Source organism: Prionailurus viverrinus, chromosome C1 (assembly GCF_022837055.1).
Source record: "Prionailurus viverrinus isolate Anna chromosome C1, UM_Priviv_1.0, whole genome shotgun sequence".
Lineage (NCBI taxonomy): Eukaryota > Metazoa > Chordata > Mammalia > Carnivora > Felidae > Prionailurus > Prionailurus viverrinus.
In genome coordinates, this window is record NC_062568.1 from 115,337,792 (window position 1) to 115,359,658 (window position 21,867).

General features: G+C 50.3%; 1 protein-coding gene across 1 annotated transcript in view; it reads right to left on the reverse strand.

Annotated features, from left to right (window-relative positions):
* Positions 1-21,585, reverse strand: part of VANGL1 (VANGL planar cell polarity protein 1) — a 55,108-nt gene extending 33,523 nt beyond the window's left edge. The window contains exons 1-4 of the mRNA XM_047871363.1: positions 21,441-21,585; positions 12,074-12,274; positions 5,235-5,367; positions 525-1,132 (exon numbers count right to left, since the gene is read on the reverse strand). Of these exons, the coding sequence (XP_047727319.1) occupies positions 525-1,132; positions 5,235-5,367; positions 12,074-12,144 (812 nt within the window). The 5' untranslated portion in view covers positions 12,145-12,274; positions 21,441-21,585. The remainder of the gene's footprint in view (positions 1-524; positions 1,133-5,234; positions 5,368-12,073; positions 12,275-21,440) is intronic.
* Positions 21,586-21,867: the final 282 nt, after the last annotated feature.

Below are 21,867 nucleotides of genomic sequence, written 5' to 3' on the forward strand. Positions count from 1 at the left end.
CAATGTATTTCTAACTTTGTCCCACATGCGTACATTTTCAAAACACTCAACTCTCACAAGTTCAGGGTCTCCAACCTGCACCTGATTCGTTACTGGAGGGTCACTAGGGTGGCCGTATAATTTAGTGCCTAGACCAGGACGCCTCTGGGCGTGGAAAATAAAGGAACAATGAGCGATTCTAAGCAGCCTGGAGGTGCTGGCCACTCTGTCCACTGCCCACAGGCCAATTTCAGAGGCAAGGCCAGCAGCCATCACTAGGCATCCTTCCTCCAGCTCTGTTGGGAACTGCCATGTTTGAGAGCTCGCCCAACAAAACTCCAGCCTGGATGACAGGCAGCATTTGTGTCACCCCACCCGGCAGTCAGGAAAGTCCACGGACAGGGACACCCCCCCCCCCCACACACACACACGCACACACACACGTCTTCCCAGAACCTCAGGGAAGGAGTCAGACTCTGGTCCTGGCACCTGTCCTCACCCCTCACGTGTGGCCTCCTAGAAAGATGTCAGTCAGCAGCCCTTACCTCAGGTGTCCCAGGCTGTAGAACCGGGACTCGCCGTCGGTGGAGCGGACCACCTGCAGCGTGAACATGGGCTGCAGCTGCCTCAGCTCCAGCAGGACGATGGCCAGGTAGTGGATGAAGAGGAGGGCGTCCACGAGGGACACCGCGTACTGCACGATACCCTGGTAGTTGCGGTCCCGAGAGTCCAAAATGCGGACCCCATAAAACAGCCAATAGGAAACCACAAAAAAAAAGATGAGGACCAACAGAAGGGCACGGAACACGAAGACGCGCGGCACGTCAGCTCTCTGCTTGCGGAAGAAGAGCGCCCAGGTCCCGATGAGCAGGATGAGGAGTTTGAACGCCACGGAAATGAAGAGTCCCTCACAAATTGTGCCACAAGGCTCCAGCTCGTCCCTCCACAGGATGGGGGGTAACAGGATGAAGGCAATGGGGGTGAGGAACACCAGCAGTCCAAGGACCGAGGCCACGGTGAGGCCCAGGTAGCGCCTACAATCCAGCCTCACGCTGTCTTCCATATCCTTGCTGATCCTGGCAATGTCCTCCTGTGATATGCTGTGCTCTGAGGTGCCTGTGATGGCCGTGGTGGTCTCTCCCCAGTTGTCATCCTGACGGGGAACACAAACAGGGAGCGTGAAGAGCCACAGGCGGCAGGTCACTGGTAAAAGCCACGAAGCAAGCATTTGGACACGCGGCGCCCACGGAGGGCCCTCCTCTCTGAACCAGCCCACACCCACGGGCATCCCAGAAAACGGAGGCTTAAGTCTTCAAATACAGGAAGTTTTGACCTGAACGGTTTTCACTGGCATTTTTCCAAGGGGGTCATATACTGACCTTTCCAAACAGAGAAAACGCAGTCTACCCTTTTGGTGTGTTTGTTGGGGGATTCATTCTTATCATGTTGATTATCATCCCCCATGCTGGAATCTGCGGAGAGGCTTTTTGGCCCAATAAGCAATCCCGCCGTGAGACTGACATGTGAGGGCTCACCCGTAACATAAGAAAACTCTGTGTTCTCGCCTCAGTTCATGGCTGGGTTACGAAGGCCGACAAAGTCCAACTTCCGGAAGTGAGGTATTATAATACCCCCCAGCAGCTCTGAAGAGCCAGCGACCTTCACTGCTATGTACAAATCACAGCTAACCTGTAACTATTTTTTTTTTTTCTTCAAGAAGTATCAGTGTCAAGCACTCCGTGACAATGTTTCTCAGCGAGTAACCTAAGCAAATTCAAGTACGGATGGCCAGGACAACTCAAAACTTCCTCCCTACGCCTGGGTGGCTCAGTCGGTTAAGTATCCGACTTCAGCTCAGGTCATGATCTCATGGTTCGTGAGTTCAAGCCCCACATCGGGCTCTGTGCTGACAGCTCAGAGCCTGGAGCCTGCTTCAGATTCTGTGTCTCCTTCTCTCTCTGTCCCTCCCCCGCTCACACTCTGTCTCTGTCACTCAAAAATACACATTGAAAAAAAATTTAAAAAAAAAAAACAAAAAACTTCCTCCCTAAACACACATTCTCACTGACACATGGAATATCAAGGGTACAGAACTACCAGACTATTGCAGTGTCTCTGACTTTTGTGCTTTCCTCTCTCTTTTTAAAGTCTGAGGTAGCTTCCAGTTGGAGCAAGCAGTCCCTTCCTTTACCAAGATCCACTTGTTAAGATTTTCAAACAATTCTGCTATTTCGCTGCCAAGCAAACCTGACTTCACGACAAAGGCAATGAAAAGCCACAGGGGTTCCAAAGAGGTTTTTGCCTCAGAGATTTGTGTACATGATTTAACTTGGAGAAAACAGTCTGATGTAGGGACAAGCTGGGTGAAATTCATGCGTAAGACACCAACTTTGAAAAATCTAGTTTAAGTTGACAGCTGAATCAGCAAGAATTGGGATCTCATAACTGAACAAGAACCTTAGATCTAGAAATGATCAGAATCACGATCTATGAACAGATAGGCTATGACAAGGACTGGTGGGCGGTGGCAATGGTCTTGACCGATGAACAAACAGGTCTTCGGCTTGGAAGGTTACAAGTATCACATACCACAAACTCTCTAGGACAACGCCAAAAGCCACCAAGACTCTCTCACACATGTCTGAGGGAAGTACCAAATGGTCCAAGCACTCTTGAAAACGGGTCTGGTAGTGTCATACAAATTTCACTATATGTTGAACTGTATGATCCAACAATGCCACTCCCACGGTTTTATCCAAAATCAATGAAAATACACATCCGCAAGAAGACCCGTGCCAGAATGTTCTTAACAGCTTTCTTCACAGTAGCCCCAAATGGCACACCTCAAATGTCTATCTATCACGAGAAGGATGGGTAACAAACTGTAGTATATTCAGACGACAGAATACTACTCAGCGAAAATAAAAAAGGATGAATTGCTAAAACACACCAGAACTTAGTAAATCTCAAAATCATTACGCTGACTAAAAAACGTCTCAAACAAAAGAGTATGATCCCAATTACATTAAATTCTAAAGCAGGCAAAACTAATCTATGGTGGTAGAAATCAAAATAGGGTCTGTCTTGGAGAGGTGGGGGTAGGGATGGGAATTGACTGGGGAGAACATGAGAACTTTGTAGAGGAATAAAAACGTATGTATTGATAGTATAAGTTCTCTGGGTTTATTCAGCTGTTTGAAATTCTCAAACCCTACACTTGAAATCTGTTCATTTTTGTGGGTAAATTTCCTTCAATGAAAAAAAAAATCACCGATATAGAGGAAAAAATAGCTACAACGTCAAAAATCAACAACTTGTGGGGAGCCTGGGTAGCTCATTCGGTTAAGCATCCGACGTCGGCTCAGGTCATGATCTTGCGGGTTTGTGAGTTCGAGTCCCACCTTGCACTCCGCGCTGACAGCTCAGGGCCTGGAGCCTGCTTTGGATTCTGTGTCTCCCTCTCTCTGTGCCCCTCCCCTGCTCACACTCTGTCTCTCTCTCTCTCTCTCAAAAATAAACAAACATTAAAAAAAAAAATCAACAACTTGTAATACAAGGTGAGTTCACAGCCTACACAAAATAACTTACTTTATAACACCTAGAAAGAGTGAAACGTAAATACTGGATTCCATGTTGTGTACTGGGCCTAATATTCAGTTGATAATCAGTGTGGAAGTAATTATTCCTAGTGTCTCGTGGTCATTTTGTTGACCACCACACTGCTATGGTTTAGCCAGCGTTTCTAACTAAATCCCCTGAATGGATGTACACCTTGTGCCTAAAGAGCGTAGCTGTCCGAAGCGTCCTCCGAAGCTTGGGGTTCTTAGAACAGAAAGGATCTAATGATATCTAAAGAGCCTGAGGCCCACAAAGGTCATGACTGCCCTTGGTCACAGAGCTGCTGAGAAGTACCGCCTCCAAAAACCCATGTCAGGGCCTTTCCCATCACATCAACTTAGCGTGAACACGAACAGCTTCCCGGCGAGCTCCAAGGTGTAGAGAAGCAGCAAAGAAGAAATGTCCTCCCAGCGGGCCGCCAGCACTGCGGAATCCACATGCGGAAGGAAACTGCCGCCCTGCAGCACTTCAAGGGCGTCCAATCTCAGGGTCAGCCAGCCAAGGCCACCCCTCTGGCCCTCCCAGAGCCGTGGCAGACAGTGCAACGTTCCTACTAACGACATTTACTCATCACTGGCCAAACTCCACCTTCATCCCACAGCTGAGCGTTGGGTTCTGAGAGCACCTCGTGTGCTCTGAGGAATCCCAATTTCAGCGCCTCTGTCTGCTTAAAGATGCACGTATGTGTGCAGCTGCAGGTGTGAGCATACATCGGTCTATTCGGGGCCAAGGCTGTACGTGCATGTATTTCAAGAGCTGTGGAAGGTATGCAAGCATGTTTCTCAGTACAGCTCAGATGTTTATTTAAACCAGGCGGGCTGCCAGATAGTCAGGACCCAGAGAGAAGAACCCACACGGTGTCTTTTAATACACTGCCAATATTTTAAAACTGGGTGACTTCACGTAAAATTCTGATTTCCAGCTCTTCTTAAGTACCAGTACACCCAGAAACACAGAATTCCTGCACCCCTGAGCAGTAAGACGTGTCCAGAGCTGGGGAGCTGCTGCTCCTTTGACAGAGGAAATGCATTCTCTAGTTTGCCACAGACCCCAATGCTCCACACCTCTGTCCAGACGCTGAGGTGCCCCACAGTTTGCTGCTCAGCCCCCAGCCTGCCTGATATGTGTGTGTCCCTTCTCTGTGACTGAGGGCCTATTTCATTCTTCCAGGTTTTCCTACCGGGCATCTAAGTGTCCAGCCCCCGATTTATCTCATATATCTCTTAGTGGTCAGTCTGGGCTCTCTGAACCTCTTCTTCTCCATGCCACTCAGGGCTGCTAGAGAGGACATTTCCTTCCCTCCCGTACTGTTCCACTTTGGAATGAGTCTCTGGAGACGACAGCCTGTAACTTTCCCTTTCTCTGCCCTGTCATCAGCCCGGCTGGCTTCTTTTCAACACCATAGTCAAAGCAGGCCAACCAATCGCATTTCAGAACAATCCCCAAGGCAGCCAATGGCAGGACAGGCTGTCCTTAGACCAACAAGAAACCACGAGACATAGATAAACTAATTATCATGCTAGAAAAATAAAGATAAAAACCCAAGAGAACCTACTGCAACAAGACTTAGGAAAACATTTACTGAAAAGAGTCTTGATGCAGTGGCAGTGTGCTTACAGACTGCCTTTGATCCTTACCTGAACTTCCTCTGTCCGAGTGGAATCGTTTGCCAACAGGGGCTCTCCAGTGGGAGCTTGAATGGTGACAGATTTCTCTGACCCTCTGCCATCTTTATTCCGGGGTGATTTGTGTCTCTCTCTATTTCTCTCCCTGAAAAAAACAAAAATGACTGATCATCAGCTAGCACGTTTATACCACGTGAATCACTTCTCATCAAAATACATTGCAGATTTGATTTTGAGCTTAGAAAAATTCTACACACACACATATACACACGCACGCAGCCAATACCCACCCACGCCACCCACCTACAAGGAATAAGCTCATTTTTACTCCCAACTTAGTATTTTCCTCCCGCCATCCAAAGACCCGAAACAGAGACTGTCACTCCACCCTCAACAGTGGAATTGAAAATACACCTTTTCAAAGCCTCACACTGTGAATTTTAGAATTTCTGTAGCTGACTTGATTTGCTTACAATCTGCCTAAATTCATTTTCTAGGACTTTCTTGTGGGGGCAACACTGCAAAATGTTTACACTTTGGTCTGTCCAAAAAAATCTGGGACACACTGTCACCCTACACCTTCGCATAACACAAGAAGAAAGGAAATTCTAAACCAGCACAGAGAAGCATTTACTTCTCATTCCTAGAAATTCAAACTGAAAGTCATTCCCGTAGGCTCTGGCTGAGTCCAAAGGACCCAGAGGAACACAAAAAGCTAGTACAAATGACACCAAGGGGTGCAACTGTCTATGTGTGTGTATGTTCAGGCTTCCTACGGAAAACAGGCTGCTGCCTCATTTTACCCCAGATGCACTTCCTGGGTGGTCTTCCAGGGCAACCGTGAGAGCACCCCGCCTCGGGTCAATGTTGACATTACAACAGGGATCAACTACTGTGTGAAGCTGAGTGTGGTCACAACCTGGCCATTAACCACCTACGGAAACTGGGACTCCCACCCCCGTCTGTGAACACTCAGTTCAGGAGCCCCCCGCAAAGGAGCCCCTCGGTGGCCAAGAGTAAGCTCCCTCAACCTCCGGTCTTTTAGGGCCTCCTTGACATCGGTCCTCCCTCAAACACTTGCCCTCATTCCCAAGGCCCCCCAGGCAGGGCAGAGCACTGCACACATAGACTCTGGGGACATCAGTCAGATCTCAGGTCTGCCCCTATTCGATTTACACAAATTATTTAACTTCTGAAAACCTCAGTTTCCTTATCTGTTGACATGGGATAATGATCATACCACAGATAACTAATGCAGATTTCACCACCAAACCCCCTATACATTAACCCACCCCAAACCCACCCCCCCACAACCTCTATTAATACACAGTCCACTCCTTCTCCACAGTGTCCTGTTAACCTACCATTTACCAAACAAAATCACATGCAGACTTCCTGGGGGCAAACTCCTACCTTATCAGTACCTCCCTAGGATAATCATTGGTTATTTCCTTCAAAGAGCAGGGAGGCTTTCTTGGTCCCAGAAGTTCTCAGTGACAGCATCTCCAACTGCTAGAGCATAACTTATCATCCCAATCCATTGCTAAATTAGAGTCTAGAAATACACGTGCTCTGGTCAACTTGGGTGTTTTATTTTAACCAGGTAACGAGGGCAACAGCAGAGAATCTGTTTACCTAGAGATGCATCCGTCAGTGCCAATCATTCCACTCCCACTCCGAGTTAGAGAGCACCTCACGGTGCGCTTCAATTCATTAACTTCATTCAATCCTAACAGTGACTGTCTGAGGCTGGTGGCCTTGTCCCTGTTTTACAGATGAGGAAACTGAGGGTCATGGAGGTTAACTGACTTCCCAAAGTCGTAGTGAGCGGCAGAGCAGGATGTGAACCCAGGTCTGCTCCCACCACCGCGTCTCATACCCGCTACGCTGCGCTGATCTGCAGATCTGGTGGCATGAACATTCCTAAGGCTCATCCTGACACCCTCTGTTGGATGAACTACCGGAGCCATGAAATCTGCCTGTGGAGCTACTTCTGGCGGCCACAAAGGCACTGTGAACTTGGACAGCACGAAGCGATGGGTCCAACGCTCTGGGCTGCCGAAGACACTCACTTCAAAAGGACCCAGTGGTGTGCGAAACAAAAAACAAGTTGGGAGAGCCTTCCCACGCGCCTGTGCAGTCTTCAGGATGAAGAGTGTGGACGAAGCCTAGAACCCCCGCTCCCCAGGGCCTCCATCAGCCAGACCCAGGAGCCTCCCCTTCCACCCTGTGTTTCCACCATCCCCAACCGCTTTCCCATCCATCACTCTTTCCGCCGTCAGCCAAGTCACATGCTCCCCCAACCCGTCTATCTATTCACTAGTCCCAGGGGTCAAATCCTGTGACAGCACAAATTCCACTGGAAATCAAAATTCTTTCACTGAGTGCCAAGTGCTGAGCCTGAACGTTGCCAAGGCAGAGAGCAAGTGGGGAGGCACCCAGGGATGGAAACAGCCTCTCTAGGGCCAGCCATCAACCTGACCACCTCCACCCCCCACGGCTCTTAAAGGGCCCCGCAGCACCCAAAGGAGAAGTGACAGCCTAACCATTCCCCTGGCGACATCTGAGGTAAACCAGACAGGAGCCTACTATCTGATAACCCCGGGAAGGTTTCTCATCCCCCAGAGCTAGATACCCTAAACCAGTGCTTCCCACACCTGCACCAGGATGGGATTTAAGTACATTCGCTGGCCCCACCCCTAGGGAATTCTGGCAGGCAGACAATGGGAATCTGCATTTGTCACCAGCACCCCGGGTGATTAAGATGCGGGGGTCCAGGGAAACTTGCCCCAAGGTGCTTCCCCCCAAATGCTCTGAGGAGGAGGGTTGTTGGGGGTGACTGCCTGGCAGCCTGGCTGTTTGTGACATGCCTGTATACAACAGGGGCTCAATAATGGGAGCCGTGAGTGTAACGCCTGGCTGCGCGATGTTGCGGCGTAGCGTGGCTTCTTTATTAAAATAGCGTTAAGCGGATGAGGCTGGGGACAAGGCTCAGGCCAGCGTGTGTTGTGTCAGGACACAGCATCAGCAGTGGGGTCCGTCAACACTGGGCCGGTGCCTGTGGTCACACGGCTTTTACAAAAATCGCCGGTTGTGAGTTACCGCTCCGGGAAGGTGTCGGAGCCAGTCCTAAATGGAGAAGTCCAACAAAATTACTGCCGTTCGGTGCTGTCCAGGGTGCAGGCTTCGAGCCGCAGGATGGCCGCCTCACTACAGTGGGTGCTCACATGTCCATCTCTACGGCTCCAAATGCCGTGTCGAGTGCACTCCCGGAGAGGGCTCCCCGCTGTTTGCGGGATCTAAGAGTGGAAACAGGAGAATGAAGCAGGGGGCTGGGTAAGGCCACCACGCCACAAGAGGGCTGTGACAAAGCCATGCACGCCAGGGAGGGTCTCCAGCTCCGCCTCAGTGGTGTGGATCACCGGTGTGCCGGGCAGCTGTGTCAGCCACAGGAACCGGTGTCTTCACCTGTGAGTCGGTCTCTATGCAGCATCTGCCCATCAGAGTCCAGATCAGTGTAACTGTCCCGTGTGCGTGCGGGCGAGAGGGTGGAGAAGCCAGCAACGGCACGCAGGAGGCCCCAGCACGTGTCTGTACCTGCGTGTGTGTATGTGTGTGCAAACGAATTTACTCAGGCGGCTCTAGAGCTGAGCCCTTGGGGGCTGCTGTAAAACGCCCTTGCTCCAGCCAGAACCCCCATCAATTCCTGTTCCGTTCCCACCACAGTCGGCATTTCCTGGGAAGACTATTCAGCTCTGTGTCTGTTGTTGGTCTATTTCTATTTGGGGAAAGCCGGCCCCACCAGTCACTCCTCCCTTTCCTTCTCTACCACCACCCACTACCTGTCCTTTCTTTGCTGACTGTGGGGCTGGCTGGCCGCTTCCGGTCGGCATGGAGTCGGGTGGGAGGGCTGGGCACCTGGCAAACCGACTCTGGGGCGGCCTGGGAACAAAAGCACCAGTTCCCTCACCACTCAGGCAGCCCTCTTTTGAACAATGCACTTCAGCACACGAGGGTCCTAGCCTGAGGGTCCTAGCAGGTACCTGCCAAGGGTTCATTAGCATCACTGTTATAGCTGTAGCATGTAACTCCAGGAACGCAAAAGGTAAGGCAAGGTCGGCTGAAGTCTGCACCGTTTTCCCAGCAAGTTAACTGGACACCCTCTGGAGACAGCAGACATCACAAAACCAGACCACTGACCTCTTTGTTAAAAAGGAGTCACTTGTCATCTGTTTGGAACCCAGCCAGTCCCCCAAAGATGATCGCCGAGTCACTGGGCATATCAAGTTTGGTACACTTCATTATTCCTGAGTTAGGGGCCTACTAAAATTACCAAAAACCAAGGTCCCTGCCCTTTCCTACTTTTCATTCAAATTTCTGACAAATCCCTGAGCAGAGCAGCCTTCACGGGGACACTCCTGGGGGACACAATACCCTTGGCTGGGTCTAGGGCTTGCTTATGCGCCAGTGAGGGGTATTATTACCACTTAATATTCTTTACGCCCGGACAAAGAACTCCCTGGCATCCACCATCCACAGACTACAGGCTCGGTCCCATCGTCAATTACCACACCCTCCAGGGCTCTCAGAGAACTCACCGCATGTGGGTGCTGTTTTTCCCCATCCCTTCACCCAGAGCTTTTCTAAATAGGTATTCAGGAACATTCCTTGATTGCTTTATTAAAAGCCTCAGCTTGTGCTATCATTCGCCAAGGACTTTCCGCACGGGTCCGAAAAGGCACTAAGAATTCCGCAGGCTGTTTTAATTGGAAGTTATTGTCTCTTAAAGTCACCACGAGAGCACTGCTGTATCAATTTGTGGGGGGGCCCCTGAGAGGCCGGAGGAAACAGCAGAGCACAGCCTGGGGCCTTGAAGTGTGACAGTTGGGACACACATACAGGCAGGGGAGGCCAGAGATGGTTCCTACTCAGAACACGTCTTCCCCGATTCATCTCCAAGCACCAACAGAACCCTAAATTCCTACTTCTGTCACCACCATGTGGAAAAGGGAAGCTTGGCACACTGACAAGGGAATGGCTTTCTCCAGTTAGAGCCAAAGATCTGATGTTTCCAAACAGCTGTTTCTGGTGTTTTAGAACTCGTCTGGTACATGTACCCAGCGGTTGAAACTTGTGATGAATCTCTGATCACCAGAGTGTTTCTGACTTTCTCGGGATCTGGGCTCATCTATGGTACTTGAAGCCTCACTCAGCAGGCTTCTGTTCCACATGCTGCCAGAAAGGCTTACCCAGGGTCTGGGGCAAGCTCATTCACATCCCTGCCCCACATTTTTAGGATTAAAAGACCAACACATGAACATTTAGAAAATAATGGAGGTTTCAAAAACAACAACAACAACAATCAAAATCTTAATAACCCTATACTCAGAAACAGGACAAGCATCGTCAATGTTACATTCATTTTCTCATAAGAATATGTAACTATTGTAAGGTGCAAAGTTTTGACTCCTCTGTTTTTTTATAACACAGATTCATAAACATTGTCTCGGGTCATTAAACAATCTTCGGAGATTTTTGTTTTATATTCTTTCATTCCGTTCATATTCTTAATTATGAAACACACCCTTAGGGAAGACTGAATGGGTACAGAAAGATAAAGCGTAAACAAAACTGCCATCAGTCACCATCTCGTGTCTGGACCCTTTCCTGTGGGTGACCGCTGCGGGCAGCTTGGAGAATATCCTCCCAGACCTCCCGCTGCCTGTGTAAATCCAAATGGGCTCACAAACGAGTAAGTCAATTAGACAGACACATCTTACTGCCGTTTCACAAAACAAAATCCCACTCTGCATTCAGCTGCTTGTATGAGGAACTGCTTGGTCAGGGAAACACCACCTCCACTACCGTTCCCAGCCCACACTGGGCTGTGACCACAGCTGGACCTCTGGGCTGTGGCCAGCTGGGACCTTTGAATGTAATGCTGACATGCCAAGGCCATTAACAGCATTGATACGGCCACGGGATAGTGACCTCCCACCTTGTGCTGTGTTAAACGCTTTACATGCACAATCTAATTTAATCCTCTCACTAGCCCTGTAAGTAGGGTACTGCTATACCCATTTCACAGGTGAGGAGTCTAAGTAAGAGGCAGCACACAGCACTACAACTTTACCATCTGTATTCTTAACCAGTTACAGTAGCACCCCTCCCTCCCTCCCTCCCTTCCTTCCTTTCTTCCTTCCTCCCTTCCCTTGTTCCTTTCCTCACCAAACATTCTGCAGGTCTGGAATACCGCAGGCTCTAGGAACACCAGTGCAGAGCTGTGCATTTTGCACAGAGGAGGGCAACAGGGCCCCATCACCTCGGATGGCGTTTTTTCATAACCTGGGCCTGTTCACTGGGAAAACTAGTCAGAGAGAGATATGGCACCAGGCCAATCCCACCACCTCGTGCATTAACCTCACAGCAAATGCCTAGTGGACAATGAGTCAGCAGCTTTGGGTAAAAAGCAACAAATTAACACTTTTTTTTTTTTTTTAACTTTCATTTACATTCTCGGTAAAGCTTTGGGAGAACTGTCATCTATGAGAAGCACTTAGAAATGGAAAACGTTTCCACTGCAGGGAGAAACTTTAATTTGAAATCAGTTGTGAACACTTAAGGTCGTCAACCGTAATGGCAGCTGTAAAATATACATTGGTGGTATAGTTACTCCCAATGCGAGTTAAATGCCCTTAACGTCCAGCAGCTTCTCACGCACCGTGGGCTGAACCTCCAGCCATCAGCAGCCCTGCAACCTGGCTTTGCCATTTGAAAAGTGAGTCTTGAAATCTGGACCCACCTGCCAGTGTCCCCAGAAGGAAATGTGGAACAACCCAGAGCTTACATACCCTTGTCTGTGAGATTTTTTCGAATGACTTGAATAGTAAGAATATCCAGAGTATGTGGATTCGGTATCCATAGCAATGAGGAGCTTGCTCTTGAAGGAGCGGGCAGTGTTTCTCCTCAGAGGTAGGGAATTTCACCTACTCGCCTCCTAAGACTGCAAAGGGTCTGGAGATCCAGGAGCCGCTCTTCGACAGGAACAAATTCTAGGAAAAGTGGAGAGAAAAAAAGAGATTTACTGTCAAAGGCAACCCAAAGATCTTGGAAGATAAATGACGGCAACCACCTCCTCTGGGGTCTCTGTTACGGAACAGAGTGAGAAAGGAAGAAGTGTCTGAGTGTTAAATGCACCGCCCAGGCAGCAATGAGCTTCCCCGGGTGTCTGGGAGGCAGGTGCAGGGCAGGCCAAACCCCTTCCACAGCAGCAGGCAAACCAGAGCCGGGAGAGACCTGGCCCTTGGCCATTTCCTGGCCACAGCCTCGCTGCATGGGTTCAGGCTGGAGGAAGTGACTTCCCATCCCACAGCCTAGACAGTGCCCAGCCCCCACTGCCAGTTTGCTGGTCCCAAGAACAATACACAGGGAAGCAGCTTTTAAGGGATGTTGCTTGCAGTTGCTGAAAACCAATGAAAAAAAAAAAGAAAGAAAAGAGAGAAAAAGTTTTTTGTCTCTTTAATCCAGGAATCCAAACACCTGAGAATTTATCCTAGGGAACGAATTTTTTTTTTTTTAAAAGAAAAACTACTACTGTATCGTCTGTAACAGTGGAAAGTGAGAAATCATCTAAATGCCCCCAAAGCAGAGGAATAGGTAAGGAAAACATGATTCATCCACCCAAAGAAAAATCATAGAGCTGTTTAAAATAATTACGAAGTATGGAAAGTTTTACAATATAATGGTAAATTTAAAAGGCAGACTACAGGGGCACCTGGGTGGTTCAGCTGGTTAAGCGTCCAACTTCAGCTCAGGTTACGATCTCACGGTTTGTGGGTTTGAGCCCCATGTCAGGCTCTGTGCAGACAGCTCAGAGCTTGGAGCCTGCTTCGGATTCTGTGTCTCCCTCTCTCTCTCTGCCCCTCCCTTGCTCGCGCTCTCTCTCCCTCTCTCTCAAAAATAAATAGATGTAAAAAAATTTTAAAAAAAAAAATTTTTTTTTTCAACGTTTATTTATTTTTGGGACAGAGAGAGACAGAGCATGAACGGGGGAGGGGCAGAGAGAAAGGGAGACACAGAATCGGAAACAGGCTCCAGGCTCTGAGCCATCAGCCCAGAGCCCGACGCGGGGCTCGAACTCATGGACCGCGAGATCGTGACCTGGCTGAAGTCGGACGCCTAACCGACTGCGCCACCCAAGCGCCCCAAAAAAATTTTTTTTAAATAAAAAATAAATAAATAAAAGGCACACTGCAGGATTATAGATACATCCTGAATCTGGGTTACAGTTACAATCATATAAAAGGCTTATGTAAAGATGATTAAGAGGGAACATCAGAAAATGGAAGTAGGTGATTTATTTGTTGCCGGCTCCTGGGTGTTTCCCCAAATTCATTAGATATTGCACTGCAATAGAAATAAATGGGAAACATTTCCAAGTACATTCCTGAGCCCCACATGCTCAACCTTGACTTCTAGAAGCCTGAGAACCACAAGTCTGTCTGCCCCTGTATCCCTCACCCCAGAGCTGGTCTCCGCCCATTCAGGGCCCCTCCTTCCAGTGCAAACAAAGCCAGTGAGATAAGTGTGGAGAGAAAACAAAGGAGCTGCAAATGCCAATGCCCTCCCCGCCCCCCACAATGACCCTGCCAACAACCTGTAAACCTAGAGGCCCTCAGCCTCAAACACCGCTTAGGATGCGTCTGCCCTCAGCATTCGCTCTAAGTGAGGCACGTTCACTTCCAGGGGCTGTGACCCTGGGCGAACCTCCCTGGGTCTGGGTGTCCGGACTCATCATTTCTCCTCTGCCATCAAGAGCCCAAGGCGAGCAGTGGGGGGACATGGGTTCTAGCCAGACCTCTTCACTGTCCAGGATGCCCTGGGAGGGGGCCGCTTGCCTTGAAGTCGGCCTCAGTTTCCTCATCTGTCAAACTGGGATAAATCAGCCAGCCACTGTTCTCCCAGGGGTGATCTGAAAATGGCAACAGATACGGTATCGGGAGCTGGGTTCCAATCCCAGGCTTTACTCCCTTATTGGTTATGAAACCTCAAATTACTAAACCTCTCAGTACCAGGAGATAATTAGCTAATTCTGGCTAAATGCTGCTGGCCTGTCTCAGAGGCAGGTGACCCAGGCCCTGAGACCTGGGCTGGTCCTGTACATGCTTCCCAGTCATGACATCTCTGAGCCACTATTCACCCACCGCCCATAAAATGAGGCCACTTCACATGAGCTCCTCCTAAGGTTGGTGAGAGCATTAAACCAGGCTCCCTGCGGAAGGCACATGGCAACCCAGGCTTCATTCCCCTCCTCCCTCCGCGCAAGGATGTCATTCCAAGTCCTCATTAAAACCTCCGGCCATCTATTAGGACAACTCCAGGCCCGTCCCTCAAAGGAAATCCTGGGCTCCTGAGTGCCCTCTGGGGAAGGGCTTTACCTGACTCTACCGGCACCCACGTCCACGTTCTCCCACAAGTCCTGCCTGTACTCATCAAAGGGGTGGTCTGTATCTGCTGCCACTCCCTCCCTCTCGACGGTCACCCCAATCCTCCTCCCTCGACACTCCACTGAACTAGCTCTAAGTGGGTCAAACCCAAAGGTCACAGCCTCGTCCTCCTTTCCCTAGACCTTCTGACCCCATTTCTGCATTCATCTACCTCTGCATTTAGCAAGCAGCCACAGGAGACCCCCGGTAAGCGCTGCTGGGACACAGCAATGACAAAAGCACACGCACACGGCCCCCAGCCTGTCGTCCCAGAGCTCTCTGTTGCCCATCAGCCTCTGACTTGATGGTACTGGTGCTACCATTTCTCCAACGCGCCTTCCCTCTCCCCCCATCGGGTTATCCCTTCAGTCTCAAAACTCGCCCTTTCTTCTTCTTTGTCCACGGATTTATTCTCGCATAAGCTCCTTGGAGTCAGGAGCTATGATTTGCCTACACCAAGATACTCTGAACATGGTAGGTACTCAACAAATACTGAAAGAATCCCCAGGGCACATCTCCTACTCGGCTACCTCTTTCCAATTTCCTCTGGGGGGGGGGGGGGTACATTCACTGCACCAACGCTGTTCGTCCAGCCCGGTGCCACTTCTGACAGTCTCTTCCTGTGACTCGCACACATCCTGCTGTCACTAAGTGCTGACGTCAGTCCTCAGGAGCCTCCGTCATTCTCCTGGTGCTCAGCCACCCACTTCCCCAGGCCTCTGTGGACAGAGGGCTCGTGTATTACGAAGCCTGCAGGTCTCCCCACAGAATCCAGTCTACACAGAGCTCGGGGCCCTTTCTCCTAAATCATGCTGTCTCTATTTCAGCGATCTACTCTTGTCCAAGATCTGAGTAAGAATTAAGCACGAGCAACAGCAGGCAAACGGACAAAATCCCGGGTGGACTCATTTTAAAGGGCCAACGAAAGAGCTTCGATATAGCCCACAGGAACACCCATGGCGAAGCTTATCACTGCAATGGTACGTTTCGAGACAGTTTGCCTCTATGCACAAGAAAGTAGCAGGATTCAAATAAGGTCAGAGGGATGCCTTATCAGGAAAATAATAAAGTAATGAAAAGGAATCAGGTTCCTGGGGTAATAAACTCATAGGCTGCTACGCTGGCCTGAATAGGACAGTCATATAAACGTGTAAACATAGGGGTGTCTGGGTGGCTCAGTCAGTTAAGCATCAGACTCTTGGTTTCAGCACAGGTCATGATCTCACAGTTCATGGATCGAGCCCTGCATCAGGCTCCATGCTGACAGTGCAGAGCCTGCTTCGGATCCTCTGTCTCCCCTCTCTCTCTCTGCCCCCCCCTTCACTTGCACATCTGTGCACGCGCCTATGCCCGCGCTCTCTCTCTCAAAATAAAATATATATATATATATATATAAATATGGATCCTGGGAATCTGGAACTGTCCCTCTATCATCCTGGCCCCAGAGATGACCCACACTGGCAGGTGCACAGCACCCAGAGTGATCTTTCATATCACAACGTGGAGGTCATTTCTCTGCTTGAAACCAGCACATGGATGGTGTCCCATGACAGTTGGCATAAACCAAAATCCTTCATTTGGTGTGTGGGCCCTGCCCACCTCCCAGGCTGCACTCTTCCTTCTCCAGCTCCAGGCCCTTCAAGGCACCAGGCTCTCCAACTTTGGCTCAGGTCATGATCTCACAGACTGTGAGTTCGAGTCCCCCCATCCGGCTCTCTGCTGTCAGCACAGAGCCCGCTTTGGATCCTCTGCCCCCCTCTTTCTCCTCTCCTCCCTCTGCTCAAGCTCTCTCTCTCCAAAAACAAACATGAAAAAAAAAATTCAAAAATAAATAAATACTGCTTCTTTCAAGAGGCCCTTCTGGACCCTCCAGTCTACATGAGGCCCCTCACAGAATCCTATACTTTTCCTTTATGTCACAATTTCTAATCATACATTGCACGATTACTTAATGTCTGGCTCCAGTGGAGACTGTAAGCACCACCAGGGCAGGGACCACATTCATTACTGTCTGTTCAGCTCCTGAAATATACCAGGCAATCAATAAATGTGTGCTGAGTAAGGGTTTCTGTGGCAGACCTCAGGCCATGAAGGCCACAGATCCCACTGTGGAAGAAACCCTAGCCATTGTCTAGTTTACATTCTCAGTTTTACAGAAGAGGAAAGTAACGCAGAGATTAGGTTAGTGGTGATGTCAGAACCACCAACTTTTTGCTCACACAACAATCTCACTGCAGACACAGTAAGTAAAAATCAGCAGCAGTCTCGTTTGGCTGCTTCCCACAAACACCCTGACTACCCCCTCTCCCCGCCCCCCCCCCCCCCCACCGCCCTCCTGCCTTTCACCCCTGTAGTACCAGCTATAGGCACTGCTTGGGTGGGAGACGGAGGCAAACACCAGGAAAGGGTGAGGGCTGGTCAAGTGACATCTCATGAAGGCCAGGAGGGCAACACTGGGACAGGTGCACAGGGCACTTTTGACTGCATGGCAGCATCTTAAATTCTGGATTCCCAGGCACAAATGTCAGAGAGAACCCCCTTCGCCATGCTTTATTAAAACAAATTGAAGGTCGCTGGCCTCAGAGAGGATCTTTCCCTAAAGTCAAGTTCACCCACATAAAAATACCTGACTACTACTTAAAAGAAAAACACAGTGTTCAGAAAATCATATGAGGGAAATAATATGTTACGGTAATGACAGTGGTAAACATAAGTTAACCTGGACGAAAAGGAAATTATAAAAACATCAACGGCTCTGCCTACAGCTATGAAGTAATTACGGGAACTCTGGTTTGGAGGGTAGAAAGTTATCTTGTGAGGGGTATGGAGACACACACTGTATTTAAAGAGCCACTCTGCTCCTTCTGCAGTAAATCCAAGGGAAAGAAGGTTTCTGGTACAATCGTGTTTATCCATACTGTGCATATTATTTTTTATCATACATAGCATGCTAAAGGGTTTACTCCATTAACTTTTTTTTTTTTCAACGTTTTTTTTATTTATTTTTTGGGACAGAGAGAGACAGAGCATGAACGGGGGAGGGGCAGAGAGGGAGACACAGAATCGGAAACAGGCTCCAGGCTCCGAGCCATCAGCCCAGAGCCCGACGCGGGGCTCGAACTCACGGACCGCGAGATCGTGACCTGAGCTGAAGTCGGACGCTTAACCGACTGCACCACCTAGCGCCCCTAACTTTTTTTTTAAGATCTTTTTTTTAAGTTTATTTTTTTCAAGCTCACAGAGTGTGAGCGGGCGAGGGGCAGAGAGAGAGGGAGGCACAGAATCCGAAGCAGGCTCCAGGCTCCGAGTTGTCAGCACAGAGCCCGCCCCAAGGAAGGAATACCTTCTTCCTTAGGAGGAATACCTTAGTATGGCACAAGACTTCCCTACCAATTGCATTACACTATGTGTACATTTTTTGGCCAGTGCTACTCTACCTCGAACTAACACCGTTAACTGTAGCTAAGTAATTTTAGTGACATCCATTCTGTTCCTTGGGCCTCCTTTTACTAGTCCCCAGGTTGGAAGTGACTATCAAAGGGATCAGAGAAAAAACTGTGTGTTCCAGTGGGTTTATCTGGAGGGCCTTGGGGTTGTAAGTATGAGAGGGTGGGAAGGGTATGGCAAAGCCCTGCAAAACATTTTGCTGAACTTGTGAACTTGTGCTCTCTAAACCATAAAACACCCTCCAGGTCGCTGATGGGGGGGGTCAGAAGGCCTGTGGCATTTGTGACAAACCCAATTGATATTTTCATTACAACAGACTTCTGATAAATTCTGGGCCACTATACACAAGCAAGAAAATGTTAACCTCATTTTTTTTTTTTTTTTACCCTTTTTGCCAAAGATTTCAACTCACCTTTCTCGAATAACTGCTCTTGGCTCCAGTCGCTAATTACCCCTGGAACACCCCCCAGCAGCAGGGTGTGGATTTCTGAAGAGCTGTGAATGGTTAACATGTCTGGGGTTCTATGATGGGTATCTGTTTTCAAGTGTCCCCCTTATCCCCTGCTAGATTTTTCAGCTACAAAAAATAGATTTTAGGGGCACCTGGTGGCTAAGTCGGTTAAGCGTCCGACTTCGGCTCAGGTCATGATCTCTCGGTTCGTGAGTTGAGCCCTGCATCGGGCTCTGTGCTGACAGTTCAGAGCCTGGAGCCTGCTTCGGATTCTGTGTCTCCCTCTCTCTCTGTCCCTGCCCCATTCATGTTGTCTCTCTCTCTATCTCTAAAAAAATAAACATTAAATTAAAAAAAAAACAGATTTTTATGAGTACTACCTCTTCTGTAAATCCCATGGTGCCTAATCCAATGATTGCTGTCCAATAAATGGCATTTAGAAAGGCACTAATGGGGACAGCAGCATGCACCTTTTCATCAGGCTGCAGGCGAGACCAAAGCCACTGGCAGAAACATGGTCCACTTAAACCTGTCTTGTCCACCTTCTGGAAAATGGCATAGCACGATGCCCACATCACATGCCCACACACAGCCAGTCCCCTAACCACAGCTAGTTACCTTACAGAGAGCGCATGACAATAACAATTTAACAGACTACAGTTACTTGTGTGCTTACTATGTGTTGCGGACCATTTAAATCATTTGCATGCAATATCCCACTTAATCCTGAGAACAACAATGTAAAGGACATCAGATATTAATGTCATGCTACCGTTAAGGAAAGCAAGGTCACAGTAAGTGAAGGAGCCAGGGCTTGAACTCTGAGAATCTAATTCCAGAACCTGTGCACTTAGCTATGGAAAACGAATAGCAATACAGCAATTACCAGAACTGTTTATTTACACATTGGAGGGCAGGCAACCATCATAAATTGTCCCAAACCACACATAACCCACAAAGAATTCTGCAATTTCAACTCCTGCTCACAGGCCTGGTGTCCCAAGCGTTGTAGAGAGTCCGGAAGAAAAAAATCTGAAATAGCTGCAGGTCCAAAGGTAGAAACTGCTTATTAAAATACAATGGGATAAGCACCCATGTAACCCAAAAATGCCGCTGAGGTCTAGGGTGACAAACAGGGTGTTTGTGTGTATCGGGGGATGGAGGGGAGAATAACTTCCTCACTCAATGCCTGTTAATTCTTCAATAGACTAAGGTGACACGGAAATGGTGCTTGGTAAGGAAACTTTCCTTTATGGTTCTGTCCTGGTGCTCAAACACGTAAGACAATAAAAATGTACTGCCTGGCAAGCAGTCCTTGCAAATATGCCGTCTCAAAATGCTGCCATTTTACTTACAAATTAAGTTGCAACCAAATAATTTCACTAATTACCTTGACAGACACCAATGTTTGGGAATTCTAAAGGCTCATGGATAGGTGAAGAGTGTCCTTTTCTCTGAACTGCAGAATAAAACAGTTTCCTCCCACAAATCAAAGCCCCAGCTAGATCACACTGATTTAATTCAGCTCTAAAAACTCTAATTAGTAGTTACATAAAATGACTAATTACTTTTCCCTGGTTTTAGGCAGTTTCTGCCATGTCACTTTAAAAAGCCTAGGAGCTGTGTAATCAACCCACCCAGAGGAGGAAGAATGCTAATTAGCATTGTTGATGGGTGACACAAGCTATAATATTTTCCAGCAACTCTGTAAAATTCATAAACATATCAGTGAAAACGGCCAGATTCTTTACAGCTTGCGGGCTTTTGGCATAAAGGTCTAAAAATATATGCACTTCCAACCACAGCCTGGTCCAAAGGGCTCAACAGAACGCACGCGCCAGCCACGCAATCATCAGAATATTAAGCGCTCTGACATCTCTTAACGAGGAGCTAAACGGGCTCACGACACCTCCTCGGCTGGGCCTTGATGACCTGGTTTGAAGACGCGAAAACTGAGCAAGAGATTTCTCAGCTCCGAGGCTCAGCCGCTCACCTCCCGGCAGCCAGGCCACGGCTCCGCCCCCCGCCTGCCTCCGCCGGCGACGCGTTTAAATTTTTATAAAGCTTCACACTTCTCTGGGCGCGTTGCTTGGGGCAGTTCAAAGGCTGCAGGAGGAAGGGAGGTCCTGCCCGTGGCGAAGGCTGCCCCGGTGCGGTGAGATTTCCTCCAACAGGGACACCTCGGGCGGGGACTTGCCGGACGCCTTCTGCTCCACCCCGGCGTTTTTGAAAGTAAACTCCTACCTGCCTGTTGCGCTCTCCCGGGCGCAACCGGACTCGCCCCCCCCCCCCCCCCCCCCCCCCGGCCTCCGGGGCCGGCTCAGTTTTGCAAGCAAGGTGCGAACACAGGCCGGCTCTGTGCCGGTTTCTGGCCCGGGGCCGGCAGCTCCAGGGTCGAGCCCCGCGGCAGGGTGGGAACCGCGGTGCGCGCCCGACTCCCAGGGAGCGCAGGGCGGCCCGCCCCCCCGCCCCGCTGGGCCGGTACAGCCGCCCGGGTGCCCCGGGAAGGTCGGCCACTCCCCGCCGGCCGGCCGGAACGCGCACCCCGGGGCGCACCCCAAAGTGCGGCCGGGGCAGAAGGCGGCGTCCGAGGCGTGGGGAGGGAGCGCCGGGGCGGCGGGGCAGGGGCCGGGGCAGGAGGGGCGCACCTCGCGGGCTCGGGAGAGGAGTGGGACCCCGGAGGCACGATCCGGGTGCGGTGCGCAGGCGGGGAGCGGGCTCCCGGGCGGGAGGCGAGGAGGGCGGGGACCCGGGGTCCCAGTCCGGGGTCGGGGCGCGGGGTCCCGCGGCGGGGAGCGGCTCTGCGCCCCGCGCCCGGCCTCCCGCGGGACTCACCTCCGCGCCGGCCGTGCGGGCTCCCCCGCCCGCGCTCTCGGCTCACAGCGGCCCCGGCTCTGCGGCCTGCGCTGGGCTCCCGTAGAGGCAGAGCCCCGCCGCCGCCGCCGCCGCTGCACTGCCGCTTTCCGCTTCCTGTCCCGGCGCCGCCCCGCAGCCCGAGCCCAGCCCTGCGAGCCCGGCGCGGCCGCGAGCCAAGAGCAGCGAGCGCGGCCGGCCCCGCCGCGGGCCCGGCCCACCTGCAGCGGAGGGCGGGACCGGCCGGCGTCTCCCGGCCCCTCCCCGCCCGCGGTCGCTCCACACCCGAAGCTCGCACACACTCACACACGCGCATGCACACACAGGCCCCAAGGACTGACCACACACACTCACTCAATCATTCGCTCACTCACTCATTCATACATCGTTAACGCATGTCCCGGCCTCG